This window comes from Alosa pseudoharengus, unplaced genomic scaffold (assembly GCF_046254945.1).
Source record: "Alosa pseudoharengus isolate Yale_2024_CS ecotype anadromous, Long Island Sound unplaced genomic scaffold, YU_APseudo_1.1 YU_APseudo_1.1_scf_16, whole genome shotgun sequence".
In the NCBI taxonomy this organism is placed as follows: Eukaryota; Metazoa; Chordata; class Actinopteri; order Clupeiformes; family Clupeidae; genus Alosa; species Alosa pseudoharengus.
The window spans coordinates 30,047,712-30,072,116 of record NW_027468630.1 but is presented as its reverse complement, the minus strand read 5'-3'; the positions used below and the strand labels follow the sequence as shown (position 1 = coordinate 30,072,116).

Below are 24,405 nucleotides of genomic sequence, written 5' to 3'. Positions count from 1 at the left end.
AATATCGAGTGACTTTTAGTGACCTGATAGCCAGACATGCGAGCTCAGTACAGTATGCATGCTGGGGTCCTAACATTAATCCTCAGCAGAATCAGCAGAAAGTATGGTCTGATACTAAATTAATATTTTCCCCTGAAACCAAATTATTATTTAATCTAGGCCTATGTGTCTTATGTCTCTATACTATAAATGTAAATATGCACGGTCTGTGTACTGACTTCATTTGACAATTTATTACATTTACATTAAAACAGAGATCATTTGACAATTTATTTTTACATTAAAACAGAGATCAAAACTCATTTTTTCCCCTCAGTTTTAAACTGATTTCGCAATGATATAACAAAATACAACAAGCTTTATTTCAATAAACTTTTTAGGGTGAATAATCTGCATGCCAGCTGCCAGCAAGGAATCAGTAGGATCTTACCTCAGCATTTGCGCTTCAGTGACGATGCTTTACTTTTTGGTCCAGGCTGTTCTGTTGAGGAGCAATAGTCCAGTGTGTCTCCTGCATGTCATCTATTCCGGTGCCCTCACATCCTTCTCCTGGGATGACGTTTGTAGCTGCTCTGTTTTATCCTCCCTTTTCTTGCCTCGTCCAGCCTCCTGTGTCCCGCTCATCTCCACCGTCCAGACCACCCCTGCTGCCGCTTTCCCAGATTTGCTGACAATCCCATACCCAGCCCCCCACATCCCCTGACCCCCCTCCCACTCTGCAAACACAAACTGTGTGCACACTGTGACTCTGGGACAGTCTTAAAGCCTTTCTCCTCAGCAAACTTGTTGTCATTCATGACACAACTTGTAGAAACACATACCATGTCAGCTGACTACATTGTTCTTTGACACCTGACCAAATGTATACAGATGATGGACGATGAGAGTTCTCACCGCTCTAATTCTATACTCAAAGGAAAGACCCTCTCATGTTCAACATCTGTAAAAATATTTTCAAAGCTATGGTAACCATGTCTGATTGATTTGGTGGAGGATCATACAGTTACAGTATTGGTTTTAAGGAGGCCATGAATACGGTTTGATCTTTTGACGGAAAACAAAAAGATTTATGAGTCATGTCAAGTTAACACGATGCTCAAAGCTGCAGATAAGTAAAGTTAAGCAGTCAGTGTGACTGAGTCAGAAGGTTGATTGTTACCTTTTGACATTAGATCTGTAAATGTACTTTTGTATTATGAACATTCCATCTCTTTTGTAAACTAATCCCAGTCAAACAGAAGTGAAACCCTGAAAGAGAAACAACACTGAACTTTTTGTTATGTGTGGAAAGTGGAATGATGGTTTGTATTTGCAGAGTAAATAGGAGCTGTTGGCATCAGAGAAGTGTAGCTGAACTGATGAGCTTAAACAGAACAGTTGTTTACAAGATGTCACTGTGACAACACCTTGCTAATGTTGAGCCAACACTTTCTTATTGTGAGTGTGTGAAAGACCAACATATCTCATCCTACAACCACTGCTTACTACAACACCTGCTTACCACAATCACCCTTTTTTCTTCCTAACATTCTGAAAACACAGAGATTCAGATTTGGCAGTTCATTTGAGTCAGCTTTAATACGCTTTGATAGTCAGAAATGTCATTTCAGAGTACAGCGTGTGAATGCATGCAAGCTTTAAAAACCTCCTTTCGTAATGAAACTGGGACTTTTGTCCCCAGAAAAACCCTGATGCAGGACTAAGATATCTTCCTTGACAGGATACAACAATAGCGGAGAGCCTGTGTTTTTTGTGATTGTCTCATTACAAATGTCCAAGACACAACCAACAACCTTTCTACTCTAAGCTCATGCCCTTTTCAGAACATGTCCAGAAACACTCAGTATTCTTAATGAACATACAGCCACAACTTCTGTTCAGTACTCACCAACCCACTGCTTTCTCTCACTTCCTCTCAGACTCACTGCACAATGTGGGACCAGCTGTTCAAACAGGATGGTGTTTATGAAGGGCAAGGGGTCAACAAGGTTTGGGGAGGGGGTATGGGAAGTAGTCATGACTGTAAGAACAACTTGTGTCATTTAAGCAATGAATGTGTTGTTGTTTGTTATTGTTGTTGTTGGGGAGGGGGGGGGGGTATATGGAAGAGAGTGTATCTCTCTGTGTGGATAGCTGGCACAGATTACACATTTTTATTGTCCTTGGTGAGAAAAGCTGCTATTACAGAGGATGAGTAGGAGTGTGAATGATCTAGATTCAATGGATTAGACACCCTCATGCTTTTCCCAGCCTGAAGTCCAAGCAAGAGTCTCTGACATAATTTATTTCAAATGTTGCAAATGTTCACCATATCATATTGATACAAAGGGCTCAGTGAGTTTAGTTCGTTCATATGACCTCAGTAGCAAGATATGCTCCAGTTTTTGCTTCAGTAATTCACTGGGTCTGAAAAAAATATTCCGTCATGAAAGTGTGTCTGTTATTCTCATTTCCACAAGTACATCAAACTCATTATATTTTTTTTTTGTGGGCAACATGACACACTTCCTTCCTTCATTTGTGTCCCATCTCAAGCTTTTGGCAACCAAGTGACAGGCCTATAATAAACACAGTTGCTAAAAGCTACATCCTCAAAATAATCTACTGTCATGTCATTCATTTGCCTACAAAGTCAGACATTAAAGTAAGTCAGGGATTGAATTGCAATATTTTGATAATGGATCCTATCACTATTCCTTTGAAAAAAACAATTTTTCTTAATGTAGTTAATCAAAGTGATTTTAGTAATGGCCAATGCATCTCATTTTCATATGCCTCAGCAATAGAGTCCAGAACATAATCTCCTGTTATTATTTGGGACCAAGCAGCGAAAAATGAAAAAGTTTCATTCATGCATACATTCATACATTCATGCATGTCTTTTGACCCTTTGACCCGATTTAAAAAAAAATGAGGTATCATTGGAATCCTTGGACCAAGCCGAGTTCAACTTTCGACGTTCTATGATGTCAATTTCCGCCATTATGGATTTCCCGCCATATTGGATTTTAGCGAAAGTGAAAATAAATTTCCACAGGTCACAAATTTTGCCCGATCGTCACTAAACTTGACACACATTATCTTCAGACCATGCCTTACAAAAGTCCTGCTTTTTAAACCCATATGTAAAACCGTTCACCCGTAACCGCCAATCGAAATCAGTGGCGAAGTCGCCAAACTTTCATGTATCAAAAACAATCTTAGTACATGGACTCAAGACCCCATTAGGAGGACACTCAAGAAATTTGGTGACCTTTGACCTCTAGAGGCGCTGCAATTAGCAAAAATACATTTTAGCCTTACTGCTTGGACCCCTCATTTCTGCTTGCGGCTATATTTTATTTTACTTTTGGACAGAAATTAACATTTCCCCTCAGTTGTTGCATCAATATACATAAGAACAACATGATAGAAAATGGTTTAATTGTCAAGGTTTTCGTTTATTATTTGTCCATCCGAAACTGCATATGCCTGTGTGGTGTACATACAATACATACACTAAAACACTAGTTTTAGGGGTATTGCTCAAGGATGTAGAGAAGCACACATAAAATCATTGAATCAACATGTAGCAATCCCAGTGGAGACCAGCTTTGGGTGTGTAACATTTTTGCTATTAGGCTACTCCTTTAAAAAGTCATGAATACTTGTATTACTTTTTTGGTGGTGTGATTTGGTTAATATAATGTTACATTACTCATTATATTACTATTTATCCTTCTCTGTCCATTTTTATCAGACTGTATAAAGAAGGTTTTTATATAGTCGGTGATATAATTCAAGGCTTCTCATTCCATGGTCCTGGACCTGTTAAACAAAATGTAGCTACTTGCTCTAGCAGAAAACACATTTTTGTAAATGTGAAGGTATGGGCAATGCAAACTGAGAGTTTTGTGACACTTTTCCCTCAGACCTATTAATAGGCTGATATTTGAATGTATACTATTTACTTAATCTTCCCTATAACTGTAATATTATCACAGTTTTAGAATCTGTGAAAAACTGGGGTTACTGGGGAGAGTAATAATAAAACATTAAATGTAATGTGGTATTGCTCAATACGTGGGGACAAAACCCACCTTTCATATTTACCTTCAGTAACATACTGCCAAAATGCTGTCTAAAGTTTTTTCCTACTATTTTCAATGAACTTACTACCTGACTACTTTGGTATTATTATTAACACTAAAACCTTTGGAGAATGAGAGACAGACCTCTCTGCAACCTCCATGGCTTTTCACCCCATAACTTCTAACATTCATATGCTTGGCGTTATGGATGTAGGTGTACTATCATGCTGTACATTATTTTCTGCTCTCCAAACACTGTCATCGGCAATTTTATATACATAACCAACTCCCAACTGCTTGCTGATGCTTTCTCTACCACCCTTGTCTCCACTTAGTATTTCCAGGTTCCGACATATCGTGGCAGCCCCTAGTCTCAGCATCTTTCCCAGACTGAAGTCCAACAAGCAACCAGCATATATTCACCACAAACCAGAGCTATTGCAATACACAGGAAAAACCCATGGGACAGCCCACAAGATTAGTTTGTTTACTCCAGTTTAAATTTTGACATCAATCCAATCCATTGTCAAAGCAGTTCAAAGAAGCAGTTCTGCTGAGATCAGAGAACAGGTTTAAAGGCGCTTCATTGTGGCTGGATGGGTGGAGTTTAGAAGGAGAGTTGGCCGTGTTTTCCAGTGGCCTCTGGAGCACTCTCCAGCCAGCCTCCCACATGTGACCTCACATCAGTCACATCTGGCTCCACATGGCAAGGCAGTGGCAGGTAGCCACTGTGGGTGCAAACTGAGCACAGAGCACATAGTCTGAACAAATTTCCATGGAATTTGGGTGTAAAATATTAAACAGAAAATCACAACAATGAAAGCTTTTGCTGTGCCCCCATGTAAAACATATGTATATTTTACAACAAAATCACTGTTTTGTCTAACATAAAAACATTTTTCTTGGCACGTGATGTGACCAGTCTTTACTGTATCTCCATGAAAACTAAAAGCTGAATATGGATAAACTGAATTTAGCTGAACATTGGATTAACTAAATGGTACAAAAACATTCATACAAGCCATTAACAGGTAAAACATGTCTGATACCCTGAGATGGATTCTTTCCTGTGTGGTTGTACCACTGGCCTATTAGTAAACATGTTGCAACTCCTGTGACCATCAGATGTAATCATGTGGACTATTAATCACTCTATCATCTAGACTATAAGGTACAGGAGAGCCAAGATAAATACTTTTTTGTCATTTTAATAGGGGAGAAAGGCAATATTTAGGAATTAAGGGTAGAGTCGAAGAATGAAAATGGTTTGGTAATGGCAGGTGATTCATAAAACACAAATGTCTTTACAAAATACAGCAAATTACACACATGTGCAGATAAAAAGATTATTTTTTGGCATATGTGCAAGTTTATCCTGTCACTTCCTTAATAACTGCAGTAGTACATACACTATTTTCTGTGTGAGCTTTACTCATTTAGCTTACATTTAAAGTGCCAAAGCACTCCTTTATCAAAGCTATCTTTAAAAAGCCACACATATTTACGCCTTGTGTTTTTTGAAGTATGCACACTTCATTTGCAGACAAAAATGACAATTTTAGACGTACAAAATTAATGCATATTCCCATTCACATACGAACAAAGCCTAACCATTTAGTGCACAAATCAGACAGGAAAGGCAGCAAGGATGTGATTAGTCATTCTCCGAATCGCTGCTCCGTTTGCCACATGGTCCAACTCTTTGGATGTTTGCCTGGGCTGGGTTAGAGGACACACCACCAGAAGACGGCCAGGGACGCCAGCAGGCCCAGCAGAGGCTTGCCGGCAGCAGTGAGAGGGGCTGCATTGCACAGGTCACTGCTGCAGCATCTGTATGTGAAGCTGGCCACTGAAGGGAACATCTGGGAGAGCCGGTTGTAATCACAGTCAGAGTACTTGATACACTGGCGGTAGATCAAGCCACCTATGTGTTGAGGGCAGAAGCGTTAGGATTTATCCTTATAATAGTCGAATACCCTATTACCCATTATCATCTATGCCAAGGTCATGGCTAATATTACTGAACAATATCTACCATGGTTAATAACATTCAACTAGGAATGGATATGTTTGCAAAGCGTGCAAATCACCACTCTAAAAGACTTCCAATAACAAGAGACAGTGTAGTTTACTGGATTTAAATGAATATAAGAGTAAGTTGTAGGGAAGAGAAGCACCTCTCTCCTTCAGAGTCAGGCAGGCATCCTCCCAGCCACAGCCTTTGACCTTGGTGCAGCTCCCAGTGTAATCTTTACATTTGTAGCATTGTAGTGCAGAGCCTGGACAAAAAGATTTTTATTGAGTTAATATAGCACTACACCAACCATCTAGATAGTCAATTGATGAATCTCTCTCTCTCTAGCCAGGGCATATGTTGAAAGGGACTATTCTATCAGAATTAGCCTACCAGTATATCTGTACCAGTAGAGCTTTAAGATTCCATTTCATTGTATCCAGTGTAAACGTGTGCCCACAGCACTGTCCATGTCAAAATTGGAAGACGACTTGTACATTCACTTTAACAAAACGTTTTGTTATACAGTTTCCAAAATAGTCATAATCTTTGGATCCATGTACATTCAGAACAACAATATCAAACAGATACTGGTGGGCTGTTCATTAAATTCTAGAAGAAAATTAAGAAGACTGAAGTAGGAATACTGAAGTAAACATTAGGTGAGAAACTTCAGATGACATCAGTTGATATGGTTAACATTTGTAGCATTTGAAGTAATTTAAAGATTAGAAATGAATAGTTAAACCATAGGTATTTCATGTGAATAGTGTTTTGTTATGTTGTACTATGCTACAATTCATCAATGGAGAAAAATAATCAAAATCATTTCACATACCCAGTCCAAATATTGCAAGACAGAAAACAATGCAAATCCCAACAGATGTTTTCATCGTTGTGTGCAAATATCAAATCCCCTTTGGATACCAGAAATATCTCCCTTCCTTCCTGAAAAGACATGGAATTAATGAATACATATCACTTAATGATATGTTTATGTTAGTAAATATTTAAGTGTTGATCATGTCAAGTTGAAACATTGCCTGAAACAAACTCAAATTTTTTCAATACTAACTCTAATGATTTTAGCACTTGGTCATGAGGCACATTAAACTGAACCTGCCCTGCAGTCCCAGTAAACTCAAGACAAATAATATATATCATAGCTGTTAATTCCTTAAAACATTGCTTATTTATTGCTTATTGCTTAAAATGTATTTGCTTGACACATAAGCACCTGAAAACACATGCATGATTCATATAGTTTTGTATGCTTCTTACCTTCTTGGAGTACACTGAGACTGAGAAGCTTTGCACCCTCTTCTTTCTTCTGCCAATGAGTTTTGATCTTGTGAAGAATGCTATACTCACGACCCCACAGACTCTCTACGCCCCCAAGCCTGCTGGCTAGAATTGCAATTGGTCGTATGGGTGACCCTGCCAAATATAAGGTCATTGTCACCGCTGGCTCAATTGTTCCCTCTCCTGATCAAGGGAAAAAAAGTGTGAATGTAATAAATGAGTATGGTGCCCTTACAACAAGACCCCTCTCTCTGGCTACAGACAACGCACACTTTACACCCCGACACACATTTGAACTCAAACATATACAACTTCCCCTAAGATTTACCATCAATGAGCAAATGATACCATCAAGAAACATAAGGAGATATGTTCTGAGTGGTGGTGGGCAGTTCAGGTCCAGTGTGGAGACACAGGAGACGGGGATGAAGGCATAGCAGCTCCAGCTTGCCCTGGGCGGCTAAACAAAGGTCCCCTACCCACACCACAAAGGCCTCTTGAGGACACGCTGGCAGCATGAAGTAAAGAGAGCAAACAGCCCATAAAGGATTGTTGTAAGACTAGGCTTCTCCAAACAAAGGCCCGTGTGTCCTCCCAAACAGCCATTGGGATTTAAAAAAATCTCAAAATCAAAAGATGTCATTGTTGAAAGTGCTTTGAATTATTGTCATTCTTTGACCGATGTCATTGTTGAAGCCAGAGATGCAGTAGATCCCAAATGACAAGGGTGAATTCTAGATATTCCCTCTAAACTAAAAACAGGGTTTTTTTGTATTAGTCTGAATGTTTTTGATGCCAGATTGTGGCAATTCATCTATTTGGAGTTCACCATTCAAAGTTAATATGCGATGTCACACTGGGTAAAGATCAGTCATTCCACAGCCAAGTAAAGCATAGTGTTTATTTTACCTGAAACATAAAAAACATGACACACATTTATAAAGAAAAAATATAATTGATACACTTGCAAATAAGAGATTTTTCTTCAAACAAAAGTAGATAAATGAAAGCTCTATTGCACAGCTTATTTTCCAAAAAAGGAGAAACTAATTAAAATATTAATTAGCAATCACCCACAATAAAAACTGAAAATATAACAAAAGAAAAGAAACCTCATATCTCTCTCTCTATACATATATATACTGTACACCGAAAAAGGGTAGAACACTTACCCACTTGGCAAAACATGAAAAAAGAAATCTTTACCATGGTACTTATTCAAATACTTTTGTTCTGATTGAACCAGATAATTTAAAGTCCAGTTCTCTGTTTACACCCGAGATGATGGGCTGCTTCAAAAAGGTGAAAGCGGTGTATACATCTCTTGCACCTGACAGGCTTTTCCACATTCAGGTTCTATAGACCAGAGAACACTGGATGACAATAAAGCTAAAAGCTGAAACAATAAATCAGGGTCAAGCCAAGGAATCAGACCAAGCAAACAAAACCAACTGTCTCTATGGGAGGGTAAGTGACTTTGGAGTGGGAGAGAAATAATAAAGTATCTGTTACTCCGTAACTGTAAGATCTGACACTTGTGCTGTTTTACTTATCACTTCTCAGTTAATCACAAAATTCTAAAAAACTCTTTAAACTACATGGGATGTTGTTGTCTGTGGCAATATCGTATTTTACAAAGAAGTTTCATACACATCGATCCTATGCTGGTAAAGACATGAGCACCATAATTTATTTTTTTTACATATCACATCAGATCTTTGTCTCATGTTGGAGTCAAACCACTAAAGTGGTAATATCTGACCTCTTTGACTGTGACATCACTGAACGTGAGTCCATTGGTTCATAGCATTAGTGGCAAAGCTGTGTTTTTCTGGGAAACAAACCAACTGCACTGATGCAGAGAAGCAGATTTGTAACAGCGGATTGGAGAAGTCAGACCACACCAATCAAGTCTCTGAGTCATGTGTCTTTGTCTGTATGTGCACAAATGTAATGTAATCAGGAGCACACTCATCTTGTGACGCATCCTATTTGCTCCAAACAAATAAGGAAAAGCAATGTGTCTGCATTTGATCATCACCAAAAGAATACCATAAGAAGACTGGCAGCTTGAACTCTCTGTGAAAGATTCCCGAGAGGGGCAAGAAGACCATCCTTTACTGCCGGCTGTGCTAAAAACTATTTTTTAAAAAGCTTAGGCATGAGTTGTAAAGGCCTGACAAACTGCCAACTCGCCCCTCTCATAGTGCGGTGCCACTGGGCAGTGTCAGACGTGGCGAGGGCAGCGACCTGCCGGAGCGGCCAGGTTCATGCCACGGAGCTCCCCCTCATCATAGTCATCCGTGTCTGAAGAATTGTCGTCATGAAAGGGGGCAATGGAGACATCGCTTACGGAGTTCTGCTGGTGGGGGAGAGAGCAGGAGAGAGAGGGAGACACACACACACATGAGGGTGAGTGTCCAAATAAGAGCTGTGGCCACAGGTTTCAGAAGTACATGTCCAACTCTCATTCTTTCATTGATTAAAATAACATCTTGTGGCTGTGCTGGTCATTCCCTGTAAATGTTCCAGGTATCCATGGGTTTAAGCAGGATTAATACAGTTCAGATTGTTTTGAAGGGGAGGGGTGGGTGGGGTGGGGTAGGGGAAGAATTTATTGGAGTATGATTTCTTTCAGTACGCAACAAATATATCATATGTTCTACAACTATTTTAAACGTGCAATGAACCTTTTGGGCTTGATCAGCTCACTGTAAGACAAAAGGACATTCTTAATTTGTAAATATAATTTAATTGTTTCAATTACTACCTTACAATCTCTCAGGACAAGCCTGAACTCAACAGAAATCTAATTTTGCTGTTATCAAATCTGGGCAAATTGGAAACATTTCAAATGGTGTCTTTTGTCTTTGGGTTATGCTCTGGCTGGCACATATATGGAACTCCTTGAATAGCTGAGTAATCCAGCAAGAGAAAACTCAAATCTTGAGAAAACTCAAAAAAGTGATTGTTTGATATGCTTGATTCTAAGGATTGGTGTAACCTGTGTTGTGTAGCCACAGTCCTGCACTGAACTGAACTGAACTGACACTTACAACCTCTGATCTGGGAAGTGGGCATCCTAGCATGGAGGCCAAAATCTCTGGGTAGTGGTCTGTCACTCACCCACTAAACCTCACACCCAACCCGGGTCAAAGCACCAATGTAACCTGCATTATAATCTTTGGAATTAGAATAGGCAGCCAGTTCTGTTTTCCTTAAACCAGCACTATTCCCCTAAAATGCAGGCAGAAAACTCCAGCGGCTTTGGAAAATACACAAACTCAATCTATATCTACCACAACTGATCAGGCACACGGAATGTTGCTGTGGCAACCGAGGCGCAGGACGTGCAGCACTTACAGAGCGAACGACTGACTCGCGGAAGGTGGGGCAGACCATGTGGAAGCGGGGGATGCGAACGTCAAAGACCTCCTCCTTGTTTTTTAGCCGGTGGAAGGTGTAGTGTCCCTCCATGTACTCAGAAGTGGTGGAGAAGGTAGTACAGCTGGCGTACTCGTGCACTTTGCCAGGAGTCATCACAGGAAACTCCCCTGGACACAATATTAAAGTCACCAACTCAGAGGAGGAAACAATATTAGAGTAACTGTTAAAAGGCATTTCACCAGAAGTCTTAATCTGTTTAGCTGCTACTAAGTAACAAACACATGCTAGTGTCATTCATAACTTGAAAGGGGATGAGACTAAAGGCCACATGTATCAAAAGTGCACACGCACAGACATCACTCAGAGCACGACCCACGGAACTGTATTCATGAAAAGATACTTGCCAAGAAAACCAGCATACTTCTGCAAATAGTTTGGAGGTGCCTTTCACATAATATTTGTAATTTGCAGATTGTTGACACCAAAAGCAACTAAAAGTGATGCAAGTAGGCTAAATGGCCTGTGTATCAATCACTGCAAGTAGACTAAATGGCCAGTGTATCAATCACTGCATTCTCGCACATGTACTGTATTGCCAGGCTCTTCCTGGAAGGCTTTTCAGCCTGCTCATACATTTTCGATGGAGCGTCACCTGTGTTGTAGCCACTACTGTTTTAGTGTACCTGTGAACATGGACCATGCTGGGTGTTGCTCCAATGGAAATACATGAGCTAGCTAAAGAGGCTTCCGTGGAATATAGTCCATTGTGTAGACCATAAAAGGATAATTGTGGGGGTGGACATTAAGCATGTTCATATGCACACGATTTGACCCACTTTCAGATTTATGAATTAGCTGCACGTTCCATTTGATAACAAGGACTAAAAACGTCCACACATAAATTGTGGGATTTCGCATACACATGGTTCTATGGCAAGCTGTACACAAACACTGATACACTTGGCCCCATGTATCTTCAGAACAACTGGGCTGACTGCCACAGCTAATGCTTTAGGTCTGTCACCTGATTGACAGGTTTCTTACCGACCACACCCGGTCCTCGCACTTCCTCCACATTGCCATTGGCGTTCGTGATCTTCCAGTAGCGGCTGTCCAGCTGGCAGGCATTCTCAGGCAGGGCATTTCTGGCCATCTCAATTCTGATGCAGGGATGATACACCATAGCAGTGAGTTTACACACACACACACACACACCATAGCAGTGAGTTTACACACACACACACACACACACCATAGCAGTGAGTTTACACACACACACCATAGCAGTGAGTTTACACACTTACATGTACACACACATACTTAGACACACACACACACACACACAGTACAGGCAGAAGCAGTAAGTTAATGTACACCCACAGAATGCCACCCTTCATCAGTCTCATAAGTGAAAAGTACCTGATTCGATAGGTGAAGAAGAAGTGCGGGGGATGCACAGAGCTGAGCTCGGGCAGGAAGGAGGTAGAGACGGAGACAGTGATGTCACCTGTGGTGGCCACACATTGTTTGTCATGGACATACCTGAGACAAAACATTAGGAGAGGGACGATGAGCAGTGACCGAGGAAGGTGCTCTAAGCCAAGTCACAGCGGGCACGGCCGCTCCAGAGCATCTGGGCTGCTCAGCATGTGATGCATTAATTAGTGCAGCCCTGCCTGTGTGTGTGTGCACTGATCATGCACACTGAGGGTGAACAACTCTTTTAGTTCTGTTTCTGATGCATCTTTAACATGTTTGTTTGTTGGCTTATTTAGACCCTGTACAATTTTAAACATAAATGCCATTTGACGCATTTTATTACATTATTGGCAAATTCTTACATTATTTGCTTTATTGAATTATAATTATTATGTTATTGGCCATTATTACATTATTGGCTGTTATTACGTTATCGGCTGCTACAGGCTCATTTACAGTCCCCTGGCATGTCACAGTTTGACAATCCCATCCAATATGTAGACATACAGTCACACCTTTGTAATTTGCATGGCAATCATAACCCAATATACAACTACACGTTCATGTGTAGTGGCTTGCGATGCATACCTGAAGATCTGGTCCCTGATGATTGGGTACTCCCCGGTCACCACATTATGGACATATGAGGTAAACCACTCTGTAAAGCTTGACCCTGTGATGAGTTACAGAGGCTCAGAAAAATACAAACCACTCAGTCACAGACATGATGAGAGTGGTGACTAAAGAAACTGTACAGCTCACCTGCAATTGGTAATAATATATGTGCAGTATGAGGAAACAGAAACAGTTTTATACCTGTGATGAACATGTCAATGGCTGATGGATCTTGGGCCATTTGATCCTACAAAAGAATGGCAAGTCAGAACGGCTCAAGAGGTGAGTATAAATATTACAGGGGTCGAGACCTCCCCCTAGTGGTGTCAAGACAATTATGTAGGAGGACCCTGCACTGAACTGCCTGCAAATTCCCACATACACAGAAGAACCGCAATTATACATATTCTTCATTCAACAAAAAATATTCTGCTACATAAGACCAAATATTGGACAAGAGGTGTCTGGGACCAACTTCAACCAGTGTTTCCCATACATTGACTTATTTGTGGCGGCCCACCACAATATCAACATTGACCACCACACAATGATTTTCCAGGTTGTACTAAATTGTGCTTAAATCTGGTTAGCATCATAACCACGCTGTGCTAATTTGTTAAAAACCGTTGTATTCAAGTTAATTCTGCAAACCAACCACCACAAATGGAATTAAATTCTGTGGGAAACACTGTCAACGTTAGTAATACCAGCATACCTGCTACTCTAGTTCTGAACATACTGCAGCTATTTAGGAGAAAGACTTGAAACATGTAGGGGTTTGTGCTGTAACTCAGAGTGTGAAATGGCGGGAGGCTCCTACCGGACAGTGGTAGAAGATCTCACTGCGGACGCGGCCTTCAGTGCCCTCCAGGGCCAAGTACTGGCTGAGTCCCGTGTGGAAGCAGAAGGTGAGGGGCAGGCACTGCCGCATGCCCTTCCGCTGCTGGAACCCCCCTGCTGCGGTCTCAATGTCCAGCAGGTCCTCAGAGCGATAGTGGTTGGACAAGGCCATGCTGCCCATCAATCTGATAAATATCCACAAGTTTTACTTTAGCTACTAGTTAAATAGGCCTTATATAATATCATGTAAGATGCACATTCAGATGCATATTCAGAACCACAATTAAATACAGTTGTATCAGAATGCCTGAGAAATTACTTAAATATGATGCTGCATTATTTTAAATGAAAGACCTTCTATTTCAAGTTCAGACACACAATTTCCACCATTGGCCAAAGTGGCAATCATACATTTGGTCTTCCCACTCTGTCCTACACTCCAGCAAAACATGCTGTCAGTAGATGCTGCTGGTTGCCAGAAAATAAAATAAGACAAAAAATGTCAACGCAAAATACTTATAAATATAATGGGATGTCTGAAAGCTGTGATTACAAAAGTCCATGGAAATAGAACACAACCACAGTACAATACATGCTGATAGCTGAGGCCCTTAATGACATGCCTTAATTAACAGTTGATTCACTACACAACCGCTTACGGTATCTGTCACACAACCCTTCTGAAAAATCAGCCTGTCAGAAAGTGTGCTCCTACCCAGGCACCACCAGCTTCTGCCCATTGTGTATTCGGTACGAACAACGGTAGTCACTGGGAAGCTTGCAGCCAATCTGGGCCTCAATGGCATCGAGTTCCTCCTCCTTAGCTCCCTCTATTCAAAACAAAAAACAACATCAAAGCAGAGAAGCAGCAGTATCCATGTAGTTGAACAGCAGTATCCATGAACAGTAGAACAGTAGATTCCATGAATCAATCAGCTCTGGAAAAAAAAGTCACGGTCATTATACTAACCATGGAAAGACTTAACCAAATAATATAGCTTGTATAATTAGAATTGAATTTACGGTCTTTTTCAGTATTTTTATATTTTAAATAGTATTTTTCAAAACACAGCTAGGCTAAAATATCCCACTGGATGGATGGTCCTCTTCTCCTCTTTAGTATACAAAAAAATTATTTTAAAGCATTGGAAAGATTCAGAGGCCCCATCACTACAGCAATGGAAGGGTCTAATGAAATACTATTTAAATATAGAATAATCAATGTTTGAAGATCGGAACAAAATACAACAATTTAACAATGTATGGCAGAAGATATATGAAGCCTTGTAAATTAAGTGGCTAAGTAATAAGAACTAGGTATGGCGACTGAGAGCGGGAAACCAAACGTGTGTGTGGTGTGTGTGTGTGTGTGTGTGTGTGGGAATGAATGTGAAATATGGATGAGTGGGAATAAATGTTACATGTGAATGAGTGGAATATGGTATATGTGGGTGAGTGGTAGTATGGAGAGCAAAGTATGTGTATGGCTGGGAAGGTGTGTATCGGCTCCCACACACAGCTGCGTTCCGTCAACGCATTCCAGTGGGTGTTCCCGACGGTAGCTATGCAAATGACTTGAAGTAAAACCGTAATGTGATTGGTTGGTGCCATCCGTAGATTGGCTTGATTGGCTGGTGCGTCTGTCGGTGCAGCAACAGCTGAACTCATCAATGCGAGCAGCGGGAGAAACGCGACGCGACGGACCCACAATTCAGTTCGGCAACGGATCACGTGAGCCCATTTAAAGTGAATGGGATGCGTCTCCAGCAACGCGATGCACGCAGCTGTGTGTGGGAGCCGTATGTGAATGTATGAGTACTGTATGAGCATGCATGAGTGTGGGTTAAGATCCTGTGGAGTAAAGGAGTACTGTTACTAGTATGATTTGTATTTTGATGCTGATATGAAGTTACACAGTATATGCTGGTATATGTATTACTTCTTGATGAAAATAATAAAAAATAAAAAAAAATAAAAAATATATAACTTGTTGTATAGGTCATGCATAGTTTACAAACTGCTGCTGATGTTTCCGCTCTACCTTTGAGGGATTCAATCATTCTCGGGCATCTCTGTGTCAGGTAAGCTTTCAGATCATCCCAGGCTTTCTTCAGGATGCTGTGGTGGTCTATATAACGACCCAGATCAGCATAGTACCATCGGAAAAGATCCTTCCAGGTTTGCCCCTTTTGTGTTTTTTCTGACCTGAACAGTTAAAACAATAAAGAGAAACTTAACAAATATGGATACATTTCATCCAGAAAAATCTATATCTACAGTATTCATAAGTTTACATACCCTGTACATACACATGCTAAAGTTGACTAAAAACCTAATGACGAAAAGCCTAATGACTATGGTCCCCTTGAATCTCTTTGTCAGTGTATTGACAAGATCAACAACTGGAAGTCTCAACATTTTCTTCAGTTGAACAAAGAAAAAGTAATTATATTTGGTAAAAAGGAGGAAAGACTTAAGATTGCCACTCTCCTTGATATTAAAGGGCTTAAAGCAAAATATACTGTTAAAATCCTTGGTGTCATAATTTACAGTGATCTACATTTAAACAGCCACATGAAAGCAATAACTAAATCAGCTTTTTACCACCTCAAAAACATTGCCAAACTTAGAGGGCTAATGTCAAAACAAGATCTAGAAAAACTTATTCATGCATTCATCTCCAGTAGGGTTGACTACTGCAATGGGCTTTTCACAGGCCTTCCTAAAAAGACTATTAAACAGCTTCAGATGATATAAAATGCAGCGGCTAGGGTTCTCACGAAAACTAAAAGAATTGACCACATTACTCCAATATTTAAGTCCCTGCATTGGCTTCCAGTAAGTCACAGAATTGACTTTAAAGCGCTTCTGCTTGTTTATAAATCACTAAATGGAACGGGACCAAATTACCTAGCAGAAATGCTTCAGTACACACCTTCCAGACTTCTCAGGTCTCAGAAGAAATACTTGTTAGTAATACCTACTGTTAGAACTAAACATGGTGAAGCAGCGTTTAGTTGCTATGCAGTTCAAATCTAGACTAAAGACCAAACTTTTCTCAGATGCTTTCTGCTAACTGATCAAATGTTCATTGCCCAGTTCACAGAGCACTCTTCGGGTGAGTACTATTGTTCCTTGTAGTACTATTGCTGTCCTTAGTTGGGCAAAGGGGGATTCTGTGAAGTATTTGTCCTGTCATTCTAACAGAATAGACAGATTGGGCATAATCAGAGTACCGGTATCTAAATACCTTAATAAAAAAAAATGAGGAAACATCCGACCTCTAAGGACACCAATTTTCTTTGTGAATGAATATGTATCGTAAATAAATAAATAAATAAATAAATAAATAAATAAATGTTCTTCCTTAAAATACAGGGGCCATAAGTATACATACAGTACCCCTATGTTAAATTCCCATAGATGCAGGCAGATTTTTATTTTTAAGGGCCAGTTATTTCATTGATCCAGGATACTATACATCCTGATAAAGTTCCCTTGGCCTTTGGAATTAAAGGGACACCAGGCAACGTTTTTCGTGTTAATTACTCATCTTCGTAAGTCGGTATATGGTTAAATGACTCATTACAGGGCGAATGCAAGTTCAGTGTATCGTACCCACCGACCGAAGCAGAATCAGTTTACATCCTGCATCCACAAACGTGTGTATAATGGCAGAGCCGGCGAAGAAGCAGCGAAAACCCTTGACGAAAGATGCAAAGAAAAGGAAAAGAGCTTCAGACCGAGCGAGGGGGAGTTTCGTAGAGAAAAAGCATCAGGCTTGCCTGGTGTCCCTTTAAAATAGCCCCACATTATCACATACCCTTCACCATACCTAGAGATTGGCATGGTTTTATTTCAGTTAGCCTAATAGCTGGTTTGCTTTGCACTGAGAGATGATCTTATGGAAAGTCCCCCATGCCAATAATGAGATATTCACAAAGAATTATGAGACTCGTTCAAAAGGAAATTGGTATTCGTAAAGGTTGGATTTTTCCTCATTTTTTCAATGAAAGCATTAAGATCAATTTCCAAAAGATGATTTTTAATTCCTCTTTTTAGTCAACTTTAGCATGTGTATGTACAGGGTATGGTAAGTCCCAAATGTGTGCCCCAAAGCATCCATATCTGTTGTTACGAAAAGCATACATCTTCACAGATAAACTTTGTTTCTTGTGGTCATTAAGGTCATTCTTCTAAATACCTCATTTTTACATCCACTATCTACAAAAACTAGTTTTTTGCACCATGTTGTCATGAAAGCACCAATGTATGGTTATGGTTATATGATTTAGCAGACGCTGCTGTCCAAAGCGACAAATAAAAACAATACAATAGTTAAAAAGAACAGTGAACAGTTTTCAAATGTTGGTAAGACTACATTAAGGAAAATAGCAGTAATAAACAATAATGACAATGCAATAACAATAATCAATAGCCTGATGAAAATAAACAAATACAATAATATACAAACCCTAACTCATAAAAAAAAAACTTAATTAATTAAGTGTATGCTGAACCGATATGTTGCTTGAAAGCATTTCTGTATGAAAGCAAAGGCACAAGAATAATTTATAGAAATACCAAATATAGATAAAATATGGATAACTCACTCAGTTACAAGCCAGTGTTTGAAACAGAGTCTCCTCCATAGTGGATTGTGTCCGGACAGCTCATTGAGTCGACGACTCACAAAGCTGCAGCTATGGAAAACAATTGTAGCAAATTTTGAAGTCAACTGATAACCAGGTATTTTTTGTAAACTTATGTTTATGTTACTGGCCAAGATGTTTTAGTGCCTAGGCAGTAGGGCTGCACGATATTAGGAAAACATGCGATATGCGATAACATTATTGAGTACTGCGATAACGATATAATTTGCGATATTTAAATATACTGCTCAAAAAAGGTTTTCCACACATTTTTGAAACCTTCCACCCTTTTCCCCATTCTCAAACTACATTCACAGAATGTCTGACAGTTCTTGCAAAATAAAACACTCGCCTCAAAAGTTTTACTTGTGCTCAGAACCAAACAGTGTCAGAGTACTGATCCAGTGTATAATTGAAGTGTTCCCTTATTTTTTTTGAGCAGTATATTTAATGTTTTTTCCCCCCATTCTGCTTGGGGGGGGGGGGGGGTAAATGTATAATTACAGAAATAAATGTATAATTTTCTACATAAACAATATAAAATATAATGTAGCCTAGGCTATATATGGCCTGATGGAAGTGGACAGCTAAGAGACCTGATAGGCTATCGAAGTTGTGTGGAAGATCTGCTCCTAATCCTCATAAAAGACGGATGGACAGCCAATCTGAACACTTGTGCACCAACCAGCGGAATATTCCACATTGCCAGCCTTCGATGGGCCTAGCAAAGAAGCTACTTGCTATATCGCGGCAGTCATCTCAGTCTGTAACCTCATAGGCTGTGCATCCCACGTTATTAGGCTACCGGCATGCCGACTACGAGGGCAGCGGAAAGTGAAAGTAATTGGGCTGCAATCGCACAGTCCAGGCTAAGAAGTAGGTTAAACAACTTTTACAAATAACGAATCCTGATTACCTCTGTGCTGCTGTCTGAGGCTTTTGCTAAATGCAAATCATGAAATACAAGCCTTACAGACAGTGAAAGACAGATATCTTCTGATATAGCCTAACGATAACGAAAGAAATTGTTTATTTTAACACGGTGGAGAAGGACGCATTTGCGCTGTGTTTGTAACACGGCATCCTTCATAAAACCAAAATATTCCCATATAACAGACGTGCTTTTCCTTTTAGTCACTAATTCCTCTTCACCCAAGTGTAGCCTACCTCGCTCGACTCACTATCTTCAGCCATCACGACTTAGCTCCCGCTTCGACACCTAAAACACCACACACCTAAACTGGTAGGGGACGGGCTTCTTGGGCAGCATGACAGCATCGGTTTGGTAAAATATGTTGACATTCAGAATGTGAATACACCAGACTGTATGGAATGCGCACGGCACAGAAAATGTATCGAAATTTATCGAAAATTACGTAATCTTTGCGGTATGTCCATCGCAAGCGTTGATATCGCGATAACGATAGATTTTAGATATATCGTGCAGCCCTACTAGGCAGCGTGACAGGTCTTAGGGCTGTATTTTCGGTCACCAGCGCATGGCGTAAAGTTCGTTATTCACCGGCGCGAAGTTGAATTCGTTATTTTGCACCTTTATTTTTTAAGCATTGCGCCCAGGGGTGTGGCAATTAACAACCTAGGGAGGGACCTGGCGCATTGTCTAAAAATCGCTATCATACACCACCTAAACCTGGTCAGAAGTCAATGGCGAGTTGTTCATATGCTATTTTAAGAGCGCATGTCAACAGTCATATTGGCAGGTGCACGCACCATCCTTCTATCATTCATGAACGCACACCAGCGCACGTCCATGCAAAGCATTACAAATTGCACGATTACAATGGTAAAAATAATTAGAATAAAGATATTACGAAATACTGTACATCTCATGATGAGTAGTTATTCACCATCATTTGCAAATTGGTAATGACGGTTAAAAGTGATTAGGGGAGAGGCGAGAGACAAGTATGGAGCACAGCTGAAGACGCACTGTCACGAGATATAAGCAACTCCTCTGCAGGATAAATGTTGTTTTATTTAGTCATTTGAGCAACATTAGGGTAAGTGTTGCTTTTTCCAGCCTATGTTTTCTATGGTAACCCATTGTCAGTCAATAGTGAAAGTAACTGCATATAACTGTCTTGTCGTTGACTGACTCCTTGGTGAAGTTAGTTTCACTTTGCCAATGAGTTCAAATAATAGACGAGTGCAAATGCGTGAAGGCTATGCTAGGTTTTAGTAAAGCATGGTTTAAGAATGACTATTCCATACGGTCTTGCAAGCAGCCTCCTTCAAATGCGCCGTTGAATGCCAAAATACCGATGCATTTATTTGACATATCGCGCGTTGCGCCGTTAAAGGGAATGACAGATGTCATTCTCATTGGTTTAAAATGATGTTACGCCCCAAACACACCCATATGACTGATTAAAAGACCTAGGAACACCTTGTTACGCCATGCGCTCCACTTTTGAGAACGAAACCCCTCCCAATGTGAACTGGACATCCTACTAAATTTGAATAGACTTTTGACGAGTGACGATGCACTTTAGAATGTCATGATAGGGCCCTTAGTGTCTGAGGACATACCTGCTGATTCATTAGCTGAACATTAATGTAGGCCTAGCATTACTGTATATTTTCATTGCTAGGTTGGTGACATTCAGAAAGCATGAGTAAGCCAGAATGCCATCGACGCCTAGCAATTTTTAGACAAGGGATCAAAACCCTACCATTTGTTTAATTTTATCTGATGTTCAGTGTCTTTTTATAGGTGTGTATGAGCGGTGGATGTCGTGCTCACATGCCTCATAAGCAGACTGAATTTGATTGGTGGAACTGAATATGTCAGGAGTTGTAAGACCTCAACCGCCCCCAGTCCTCGTGGCCACTTGGGGTTGATTGAGATAGCCGACTGTAGCCAGTTGGGCCACAGCGGCCCCCGACCTAAATAATGCTGAGCGTCGCTCTACTTTTTCGGACAAGCGATGACCATGTATGTGTAAAATGAAGTGTCTGTCCATTGTCTACAGGACAAAAGGAATAAGGCTAAACAAAATGATGTAGACAGGCTAACATTGTTTTTTTCAGGTAGGCTTGACAGGCTATAGGTCAGCAGAATGTATTTTAACTATGGCAAAGGCTGTTTTGAAGTAAGTGTTTTTATATGACACATGACTCGCACAGTTCAATGGTAACTTGTTTTAATATTTCTGACATCTTTTTTGTATGCTATGGTCTCTCTAATGTAGGCTATGCTATGGTCTAATAAAACTTTTCCCATAAACCTGTTGTTATTACTCAGATATAGTTCAGCCATTCAGAATTATGAACGCTGGGGGACAAATTTTTTTTTTTTTAATTGGGCCCCTAACCCACAATCACTTTCCCACCAAATGCATGCCATTCTCCCTTGAACATCTCTGAGGGCAAGCTTGTTTGTAAGCTTGTTTGTGGCATAGAATAGATACTAGGTGAAAATGTATTTATATATATAGTATATATACTCTTTTTTTATATATATATATATATATAGTATATATACTCTTTTGATCCCGTGAGGGAAATTTGGTCTCTGCATTTATCCCAATCCGTGAAATAGTGAATTAGTGAAACACACACAGCACACAGTGTACACACAGTGAGGTGAAGCACACACTAATCCCGGCGCAGTGAGCTGCCTGCATCAACGGCGGCGCTCGGGGAGCAGTGAGGGGTTAGGTGCCTTGCTCAAGGGCAGTTCAGCCGTGCCTACTGGTCGGGGTTCAAAACGGCAACCCTCCGGTTACAGGTCCGAGGTGCTAACCAGTAGGCCACGGCTGCCCCCGATTTATTCAGGAAGATCATTATTAAATTCCAGAGTAGCAGGATTACAACTTAATAGGTTAATTAAGTAGAAGCTTACAAGAACACAGCTCAATTAACATGCCTTCTCAAAGCTGAGAAGAATGTAAAAAGAGACCTGGTAAAAAAAAGTCCAAATTCTCTACCCATTTGGACAAACCAAATGTTTATGCGCATGGACAAAGACATGGCTGCTATACAGACGCACATTATTATCAACGTCTGTTTGCAAAGAAGTCCACCAAAACCTCAAATTACATGTTAACATGTTAATGTTAATGTGAAAACATCAAATTACATTTCATTAACATGTCAATGTGAAAAAAATATTGACTCATAAGTTGACGATAACCTGATGTTATCAAAACATCAGTTAATAATTTTGAAACAAAATGAGCAAACGTTTTAGCCTCACAGGAGTGAACATATTGTGGTACTTTGACAGACATAACAGACTAAACCTGGATGTTACCAAAGTGATACGGCACCACAAAACTGACCACAGATCATTAGCCTACGTTACAGCTGATGTAGATAATGGCTATTTCGCTAACGTTAGGCAACGACGGGGCTCTACGAGTTTAGATAGGAAATTATGAAACCAACTTTGTAAGTTATCTAACATCACAATCCTATTAACTACACACGTTATTAAAGATAGCAATTAAAGCATGTGATCATGTGTATGAACGTGGGGTGATAATAACAACTCGATTTAAAACAACCTAACACCAGATGTTGGCGGCCGCTCTCAAATTTACTGTCATGTCAAACTTTCACTACATTTCAGGGAACATAAAACTCAGCTCTAGTACAAAGGTTTGCTATAATAACTCAGGGAAATGGGAAATCTGATTACTACATTGTGTGATTCGAGGATTTGGATGAAGAGTGGCGACAGGAATAATACGAGCTAGTTCTAGCCAAACAACAATCGGAGATAACCCTAACGTTACATTACCTGAACAGCTAACTAGCTAGCTAGCTTTTAGCTAAGTAAGCCACAACAACACTGCAAAACTTTTAAATGTACTCTACGATATCGATAACTTTTCCTTGTGTATTTATACAAAATAACACGTGCCTTTCTTAATGTCAAATGCGATGACATGCACTCACCTGATCAAGTCTCTGAAATCAAGAAAAGATAAAATCAACAGTAAAGGATCCGAAGGCAAATTATCCAAGCTCAGTACCATGGACGCCGCCATCTTGGAACCTGATGCATTGATGGGCGGAACCAAGCTTTGTCAAGCTTGAAGTGTGTGCAGTCTGAAAAAAAAAAAAACTGAGGTTCTGGGGGAACGTTGGAAAGATGGGGTCCTTGGAGGGAGAGTAAGCTACATTTCATGTGTACACTTCACAGGAGAAAAACTCGATGTTCCACTATAGTTTTTTTGTGACGTCTCAGACTCGATCATGAATCATGGTTGTTGGGAGTGGAGATTTTGGTGTAGGCCTAGGCCTATAACTCTCAATATGAACTTGAGATTGAACTTGACTGAACTTTCTAAAATTAGGCTACTTGACACCTTAGAGATGGAAAAGTGGTTAAATGAATTGACCATGCCAGGCTACGTGGGTACCCTACGTATGTATTTGCTATGTGTGCCTAGCCTAACTTGAAACGTTTTGGATCAGTTGTTTTGATTTTATCATTCCAAGCAGAAGGTAGGCTATTATGTAACTAATGTGCAGGCCATTGAGGTCAAGCTTTCGATGCGACCACGTGACATTTTATGACTCGACTCGTCCCGTCATCAGATAAGTGGATGTGGCAAGTTCCTGCGTTATCAAGTAGTTCACACATTGCAGGTGGTGAGAGGGATAGGCTAGGGCATGATAACATGCCTGAAAACATGTTATTCCATCCAACTTAAAATCATTCTCAATGTTACATGTTGGAGATAGCCTACTGAAACTTTTTGTAGCCTGTTTTGTAGCCTAACTGGAACATGTGACATGCACATGTAGGCTACGTGGTGTTTCAAATTCGTCTTGAATTAGACAACACGTGAAAGCCTAAGACCTTTCTTTTTTTGAAATCATAAGGCATAACATCTTATGGACTTTTCAATAGGTCTAATTTTCAGAATTTCTTTTAACCACCAGGTGGCATACAAGACCCACAGACTTCTCTCAAGAGAACATCTTGGGTAAAAGAACATTGTAGCCTACTGTAAGTTAGGCCTTTTTTTATTTTTAAAAGACATAATTCCTGATTTAATATGAATACCCTAAA

At 40.1% G+C, this 24,405-nt stretch overlaps 3 protein-coding genes across 8 annotated transcripts in view; 1 reads left to right on the top strand and 2 right to left on the bottom strand.

Annotated features, from left to right (window-relative positions):
- Window positions 1-4,543: 4,543 nt before the first annotated feature.
- Window positions 4,544-8,127, bottom strand: cd59a (CD59 molecule (CD59 blood group) a). Its single transcript, XM_076287676.1, has 4 exons — window positions 7,366-8,127; window positions 6,923-7,032; window positions 6,248-6,349; window positions 4,544-5,994 (listed from the first exon to the last, which is right to left on the bottom strand). The coding sequence occupies exons 2-4, from the start codon at window positions 6,975-6,977 to the stop codon at window positions 5,795-5,797; spliced, it is 357 nt and encodes a 118-aa protein (XP_076143791.1). The 5' UTR covers window positions 6,978-7,032; window positions 7,366-8,127; the 3' UTR covers window positions 4,544-5,794.
- A 146-nt stretch (window positions 8,128-8,273) lies between these two features.
- On the bottom strand, window positions 8,274-23,374 carry fbxo3 (F-box protein 3). Of its 2 annotated transcripts, none has more exons than XM_076287669.1 (11): window positions 23,283-23,374; window positions 18,321-18,410; window positions 15,749-15,912; window positions 14,423-14,537; window positions 13,688-13,892; window positions 13,069-13,114; window positions 12,841-12,925; window positions 12,193-12,315; window positions 11,818-11,933; window positions 10,750-10,940; window positions 8,274-9,748 (listed from the first exon to the last, which is right to left on the bottom strand). In XM_076287669.1, the coding sequence occupies exons 1-11, from the start codon at window positions 23,372-23,374 to the stop codon at window positions 9,614-9,616; spliced, it is 1,362 nt and encodes a 453-aa protein (XP_076143784.1). In that variant the 3' UTR covers window positions 8,274-9,613. The 2 variants fall into 2 exon arrangements, with proteins under 2 accessions (XP_076143784.1, XP_076143785.1); XM_076287670.1 differs by having other exon boundaries at window positions 8,274-9,745.
- The window catches only part of syt13 (synaptotagmin XIII), a 20,219-nt gene continuing 18,211 nt past the window's right edge, over window positions 22,398-24,405 (top strand). For 3 of the 5 annotated variants that reach the window (XM_076287674.1, XM_076287673.1, XM_076287672.1), the window contains exon 1: window positions 23,776-24,342. Coding sequence is in view for 1 of the 5 variants with exons in the window: in XM_076287671.1 (XP_076143786.1) it covers window positions 23,479-23,498 (20 nt within the window). In the remaining 4 variants the exon portion in view is untranslated. Of the gene's footprint in view, window positions 23,499-23,775; window positions 24,343-24,405 lie in introns of those variants that run through there. The other 2 variants (XM_076287675.1, XM_076287671.1) reach the window with 2 other exon arrangements.

What these genes read in the sequence shown, in the direction of transcription:
- fbxo3 (XM_076287669.1), bottom strand. Translation starts at nt 23,374, where the DNA reads ATGGCGGCGTCCATGGTACTGAGCTTGGATAATTTGCCTTCGGATCCT. An exon ending in AATGATTGAATCCCTCAAAG is followed by an intron (nt 14,538 to 15,748) that starts GTAGAGCGGAAA and finishes TGTTTTGAATAG; the next exon opens with AGGGAGCTAAGGAGGAGGAA. An exon ending in CAGAAGCTGGTGGTGCCTGG is followed by an intron (nt 13,893 to 14,422) that starts GTAGGAGCACAC and finishes GATATTTATCAG; the next exon opens with ATTGATGGGCAGCATGGCCT.
- cd59a (XM_076287676.1), bottom strand. Translation starts at nt 6,977, where the DNA reads ATGAAAACATCTGTTGGGATTTGCATTGTTTTCTGTCTTGCAATATTT. An exon ending in TCTTGCAATATTTGGACTGG is followed by an intron (nt 6,350 to 6,922) that starts GTATGTGAAATG and finishes CTTTTTGTCCAG; the next exon opens with GCTCTGCACTACAATGCTAC. An exon ending in CCTGACTCTGAAGGAGAGAG is followed by an intron (nt 5,995 to 6,247) that starts GTGCTTCTCTTC and finishes CTCAACACATAG; the next exon opens with GTGGCTTGATCTACCGCCAG.